Here is a 6,877-nt window from a genome sequence, read left to right as displayed (position 1 = left end):
GGCTGCTAACTCTCTCCCACGCCAGCCAGCCTCTGTGGGCTTTTTCTCAAAACAAAAAAATCTTTTAGGAGAGGAAATAATGCAAAACTCCCATCCCAGCTGTGTTATTTCAAGGGCACAAGGCCACCTAATGCATAGGAGCAAACAAACAATTCTTGGAATTAGAGATGGACAATTGCACTTTAATCGGAGAGGTTACAGAGCAGGTACTGAACAGCACAGATGCATATTCACATGTTTCCAGGCTATTCTGCAGGTGCGAGTCAGGAGGAGCACCCCAGCGTGTGAGCGCAGGGCCTGCGGGCACCGAGGGGGGCACGCAGGGGCAGGGAGACTGGCAGATACCAGGGAGCTCCCCTAGCACTCGCACAGCCACAGTGACGTTCCCTGGCATGGCCCAGCACCGTCACAGTGCTGCGGGATCACTTGCAGAGGTGAGCTGGACCGGGTCCTGCTGGGCTGCAGCCCTGGGATGCTCTAGCAGCCGTGCCTGACTGGTGCACAAGTGCAGGGAGCCTCTTCTTGTCCCAGGGAGAGGGGCCCACGCAGGGGAAGGGGCTTTGCAAAGTGCTCCCTTGGGCGAGGGCCAGCTGGCATGGCCAGACATCTGGTCCAGCTCCATGTGTGCTCCTCGCTGATCTCCCAGCCACTAGCGCTTCCCTTGACCTCTCCCAATGACCTCCTTGTAACCCCCAGGCCAGCACGCTGTGAGCTAGAGGTGGCAGCACAGCCTCAGGAAGGCTAGCCTACCTGCCTACCACGGGGCTCAGGCCCTGGCTGTGGAGGTTTGCTGCTGTGCCCAGGCCATATGCACACTCCCACGCAGCACAAGCGCGTTGGGGTCAGGACATTTCTCAGGATGGGGCTTGGGGAAGATGCTGCTCTTCTCAACCCTGTGCTGCCTGCGGGCAGGGAGGGCAGCTCAGAGACAGCCAAGTTACTCTGTGCAGGCTGCAGTAGCACCAAGGAGCGTCTCAGCGGCCAGGAGCCCCACCTGGGCACAGGGCCAAGGCACAGAGAGCCCTGCCCCAGGGGATCCCTGCCTGGAGGCCCACAGGCTGCAAACCAGCACAAGGACACGTAGCTCTGCTTGGGGCGAAAGCTCCTGCTGCGCTCCCCAGCACTGCACAATGGTTTAGCACCCTGTATCCCCAGGCACAGGGCGGGAGAGCAGCAAATGCACGAGGCACCGGGAACTGGGGCAGGGCAGCAGGCAGCGCTGGGGCAAACAGCAGGCGTTGCTCAGGAGGCAACGTGAGGCAAAGGATGGGCAAGGGGGGCACCATGCCACCCTTGCTCCAGGAAAGCACCACCACAGCCAGGCTGCAGACCCCTGCTGTGCCCTGAGCAGCCCCTGGGGGGCTCCACCTCCCCTCACAGCACCCCGCACCGTGCCTGATGGGCCCCAGGGACATGCCAGAGTACAGGGGAACCGGCACAGAGGCCGTGCTGGAGGCGGGGGCTGAATAGGATTGAGGTCAACCTGGGGGTTTCACCCCACTGCAGAGGAGGGCCTGCACAAGGCAAAGCAGAGCAGCACAGGGGATGTGGGGTGATGCTGGTCCATCCAACTTGTCCACTGCAGCTGATGCAGGATTGCTGCCGGGCAGCTCAGCCCGGACGTGGGCTTCACCAAGGGTTTGCCTCACCAGCACCACTCCCCCAAGAGTTTGCGGGCCACCATGTGCTCAGGCTTCGTTAGGTGCCTTCATCCTCATGAGCACAACTTGGCTCTTCTTCCTACAGCTGTAGGCCACCAGTGCCACAAGGGCACAGAGCAGGGCCACGCACACCAGCACGATGACTGCCACCACCACCCCACTCTGTGCCCGTGTCAGCCCCCACTGCCCCCTCTCCTCCTCCTCCTCCGCGAGGCCAGGGGCGGCCGGCAGCCCTGTAGGGCGCCCTGTCTCCGTAGCCGTGGGGGCCAGCTTGGAGGGATGGGCAGAGAGCGGGGTGCTGGGGCGCGAGGTGGCTGTGAAGCTCTCTGGCTCGGCCGTCATGGGCAGCCCGTCAGAGAGCAGCTGGTCACGCCGCAGCCCCACAATGGGAGCGCCCCGCAGGAGCAGTGGCAGGGCACACACTGGGGGGATCTCGCCCACCTTGTCCTGGTTGGCTTCCAGCCAGGTCTTGAGGGAGAGGATCTTCTCATCGCAGTGCCAGGAGTTATTGTGCAGCCTCACCTCCCGCAAGGCAGCCAGCGGGGCGAAGATGCCTGCTGGCAGGTACTCAAGGACATTGCCCTGCAGCTGCACCTTCCTCAGCGCCGGTGCGGCCTCAAAGAGGCTCCGCGGCAGTGCCCGCAGCTGGTTGTTCTGCAGTGAGATGTTCTGCAGCTTGGGCAGCCCCCGGAAAGCCTCGGCATCTAGGCGCTGTAGTGCGTTGGAGTGCAGCGACAGCTCCAGCAGTTCACCCAGGCCCTGGAAAGCTCCCGCCGAGACGGAGCGCAGTTGGTTCTTGCTCAGCACCAGGAGCTGCAGCTGGGTAAGGTTGCTGAAGACCCCATTGGGGAAGGCAGTGAGCTGGTTGTCGTAGAGCCACAACTCCTTCAGGTTGGGCATGGGCCCAAAGGCACCGGGGGCAATCTCCCGCAGCCGGTTGACATGCAGGGTGATCTTGGAGAGGGCGCGCAAGGGCAAGAAGACACCACTGGGCAGGGCAGTGATGAGGTTGTTGGAGAGGTACAGCTTCTGGAGGCGCTCGTTGTGCATGAAGAGCTCTGGGGACAGTGTCTCCAGCTGGTTCTGGTGCAGCCCCAGCTCTTCCAGCTCTGGCAGCCCATCGAAGGTGCCCACAGGGATCTGCCGGAGCTGGTTCTCGTAGAGCCGCAGCACCTGGAGTCGCGTCAGCCTCTCAAAGGCCTGGGGTGGCAGGTGGTCGATGTTGTTCCTGGCCAGGTTCAGTTTGGTGAGGCTGGTGAGCGGGTCAAAGACCCCCTCCGTCAGCTCTTGCAGGTTGTTGCCGTGCAGCTGCAGCTCTTTGAGGTTGCTCAGCTGGGCGAAGTGGGAGGGCTCAACGCGGAGGATCTGGTTGCTGGACAGGAGCAGCGACTCCAGCTGGCCCAAGGGCTCGAACACTTCCACAGGCAGTTCCTGCAGCTTGTTGCTGGCCAGGCTGAGGTAGCGCAGGGAGGGCAGGTACTGGAAGGCTCTGGGACTGATGCGCGACAGGTCGTTCTTCTCGATACGCAGCCCGATCAGCATGGAGGCGTTGCCGAAGGACGCGGCGCCCAGCTCCGTGATGCGCGTGTTGATGATTTGCAGGGTCATGGTGTTTTCAGGGATGGGGCTGGGGACAGTGGCGATGCTGGCACCGGAGCACTCCACCTGGGCGGTGCGGACACACTGGCACAGCTCTGGGCACTGGGCCCAGGCGACCCAGGCCATATGGAAGCCCACAAGCAGCAGGACCCAGCCACTCCGCTCCATAGAGCCTGTGGGGAAAGCAAAGGGGAGCTCAGCACTGTGTTTTCCCAGAGCGCTGCAGCCATGCTGGCAGGCGCCTCCTGCACCTTCAATCACCCTGCAGCATCTCCCAAAGTGAAGGGGTTCAGCTGGCCCCTTAGAGAGAGCAGCCAAGAAAAGCCAAAGGAGAAAGCTGTCGCAGCAGACATGGCCTTGCTCGTGGGGAAGAGCTGCAAGGCACCCCCTAGCCCCACTGTGCACCCAGCTCGCGGGAGGGGAGCGAGGCATGGGATGCGCTTGGGACCAGGCTGGTGCAGTTAAGGGATGAGTCCCTGGGCACAGCCGCTTATGCTAAATGCTGAGGCTCATCCTGCTGCCCACAGGCTGCTCTAGGGAACAGGGTCTGCTCTGCCCCCTGAAAACGGCCACGGAGGCCACTGGAGCTGCTGCACTCTCACCCTGAGGCACTGCAGCCCGGGAGGGTGCGCAAGGCTCGGGGAAGGCGCTGCTCAGCCAGCGCAGGGCAAGAGCGCGGAGCAGGACAGAGCCGGGGCTCTGGATCTCGGCGCCTCACTGCCATACCACAGCTATTAGCGGCATCCTTGGCGTCCTCCGAGCAGGGCTGCGACTCCCTTTGCTCCTCCAGAGCCCACAGCGGCTGGGAGTGCGGTTTCCTGTTTTGCAGCGCAGCATCATTTGCTGTAACGACGGGGGCTCGCCTCCCAGCGTTGCCCAGCACTGGAAAACTTCAAACCAGCAGCTACCATAGCCAGCCTGGGGCCCCGAAAACTGAGCGAGTCCCGGGGATCCCAGGAGGGGGGCAGGAAGCTGCACCCACAAGGCACCTTCCAGGCACGGCGTGGCCGTGAACCAACCGCTCTGCGCTCCTGTCCCAGAGCCAAGATCAACGCTGGCAGCTGCTCCCCGGACGTGTTTTCGCTCCAGTGCTGCAGAAGCAGTTCTCAATTGCTGCCCCCAGGTCGAGACGGGGCTGAGCACAGCCCAGGCTGGTGGGCGCTGCACAGAGCTGGTCCCTGCACGGACTGCAGGGCGGGAGCGCGCAGCAGGGCTGCGCTGTGCTGCGGCTGGAGCGGCCAGGCCAGCGCAGGCTCACGGCACAGCCGCACACCCACGAGCCACCGGTACCACCCGTGAGACGGGGCCTGAGGCTCCTGGGACAGGCAGTGGGCACCTAGCAGCCCTAGCAGGGTGCCACCACCCTGCACACCCGCGGCTGCCAGCAGGGCCAGCTTGGGTGCCCGTGGCAGGCACTATCACCCTGGGGCCAGGCTGCATGCGAGTGTGCAAGTGGGACGTCCTGCTCTTGCAGCCAAAATCAGCCAGGGCCGAGATATTCCCCCCCCGCCACGAATGCTGCGACCCCATCTGCCAGGGCTGGGCGGATCCAATTTCGGTGCCTTTCCCAGGCTCCCTGGGGACCGGCCGCTGCCCCGTGGCAGGCGAGGGCTTTACGCAGAGGTCCGCTGTCACCCCACAGGCACGGGCATCATCTACTTTAGCGTCTTGGGGTGCCCTCCCCTCCCTCCTCCGGCCTACGAGCTTCCCCCTCTCCGCAGGTTAAAGCGGCTGCCTTGTAGCAGGATGGCAGAGGCCGGCCCCATCTGCCAGCTTCGAGGGGCACGAGGGAGGGCGAAAACCTGCTGCTCCCCAGGCACTGAGGACAGGCAAGTCTGGGAGCACGAAACATCTGGGCACACCAGCCCCGGCTGGCAAGAGGGTGCAGGGGGTCTGCGAGGGCACGGCCCCCTCCCTCGAGCCCCAGGCTCCTGCTGGGGAAAGTACTGGCTTTCTAGAGGAAGGGGACAACCCTCTAAAAGCCAGCAGAGTTTGTTTTACATATGGAAACAATCTGCATCCGAGAACAGTTCTGTTTATAGCAAGCAGTTTATAAATTTCACCGAACGCTTTGCACATCAAAAGCTCTGCTCATGTCACTCCCCGTTAAGTGAGCTTAGAGGGCATCCAAGCTGCTGGAGCGCGGTTCAGGAAAGACAGCTGAAAACAATTTCTCTCTCTTTTTTTTTTTTTTTCTTCTAGGGATAAAAACTTACAGAGAGGCTGAATGTTCTCCACCATTCAACCCAGGCACCTCAGCATCCAAATGCTGCTAAGTTTAACACATGAAGAAAGCACAGAGAGGAAAAGTAAAACCTAAGGGGAAGAGGTATTATTTACAGTACTTCACCTATGTAAACTTTTCAGTTCCCACATCACCCAAGCGGACTCATTTTTTTTGGCGGCCCCTTGCAAGCCAAACACCTCCATCTGACCAAAGCAGCCAGGCTGCCCCCTCTCGGAGCCCCGGGCCGTCCCGCGGCGCCCGGAGCAGCGCTCGCGGGGCCGCCAGCGCAGAGGACACTTACCCGCCGCCGGTGCGTCCCGCAGCCGAGAGCTCGCAGCGAGTGGCGCTCCGCGCTGGCGACTGAGCCGACTGTGGTTCACGCTTCCCCTCCCAGTATATAACCCGTCCAAATCAATGAATCAGCACGGGGGCAGCGTCGAGGTTACGGAAATCGCTGCAGCGGAGCTGTTTCCAACTCGTGTTTCCTCAGCAAACAGATCGGTCGTCTCCAAGACGGTGTTTTCAGTTCTTCCCTCGCGAACCCCAGCGCCTTGGTTTAAAGGAAAGCAGCCGGCGCCGGGACCGCACTGGGTGCAGACGGCTCCGGGGGAGCGGCTCGGCGCTGGGAGCCCCCGGTGGGCCCCGTGGGCACGATCCTGCCCTCCGCCGTGGCACCGCCGGCGCGGGGGCTGCTCCGGGACCTTCCCGGGCTCGCTGGCGGCGCTGGCTTTGCACGCCGCGGCCCTGGAGGAGGCCGTCGCCGCCAGCTCAGCGAGGCTCTGGTCACGCCGGCGGCCGGGCAGCGAGGCTCCCCTCGCCCCGGTGCGGGAGGAAGGGACGGCACGCGTCTCGGGGCTCTCCGCAGCTGCCAGGGTGTCCCCGTTTGCACACACACCTGACCCCGCGTGCTAGAAACGGCGAGTAAGAGGGGAAGGGCAGGCTGCAGGGAGCTCTGCCCGAAGCCCCCGACAGCCGGGGACCCGGGCACTTGGGCATTCCCGGGCCCGGCCGAGCGTTCGCGGCAGCGGTGACGCTCAGCCTGGCACCCTTCCCGCTTCCTTCCCCGCCGCTCGCCGGACAGGCACGGCTCTCCGCGCAGCTGGGCGCCGGGGGACTGGGAGCCGAGCGGGACTGGAAAACCCAGGGAGCAGCGGGGGAGAAGGCAGCAGGGCTGCCGGGGCTGCAGCGCCGGGCCAGAAACGCCTCGGAGAGGCACCGCGGCGGCACCGGGCACGCTGCGGGCTGCAGAGCCCAGGGGCAGCGCTCACCGCCATCCCTCCAAGACCCTTCAACGGGAGAAGCGATGAGCTGGGTGCCTGCCAGCCCCCGCTGCAGGGCTCTGCCCGGGCTGGACCCGCACAGCCGGCGTGGGGCTGCGGCCGGGGCGCTG

General features: G+C 63.8%; 1 protein-coding gene across 1 annotated transcript; it reads right to left on the bottom strand.

Annotated features, from left to right (window-relative positions):
• Positions 1 to 161: 161 nt before the first annotated feature.
• Positions 162 to 6,233, bottom strand: LRRC15 (leucine rich repeat containing 15). Its single transcript, XM_009689021.2, has 2 exons — positions 5,789 to 6,233; positions 162 to 3,433 (listed from the first exon to the last, which is right to left on the bottom strand). Exon 2 carries the CDS (start codon positions 3,426 to 3,428, stop codon positions 1,689 to 1,691), a length of 1,740 nt encoding a protein of 579 aa, XP_009687316.2. The 5' UTR covers positions 3,429 to 3,433; positions 5,789 to 6,233; the 3' UTR covers positions 162 to 1,688.
• Positions 6,234 to 6,877: the final 644 nt, after the last annotated feature.

Source organism: Struthio camelus, chromosome 9, assembly GCF_040807025.1.
Source record: "Struthio camelus isolate bStrCam1 chromosome 9, bStrCam1.hap1, whole genome shotgun sequence".
Lineage (NCBI taxonomy): Eukaryota > Metazoa > Chordata > Aves > Struthioniformes > Struthionidae > Struthio > Struthio camelus.
The sequence above is the reverse complement of the archived record's forward strand: the minus strand, read 5'-3'. Positions and strand labels throughout refer to the sequence as shown.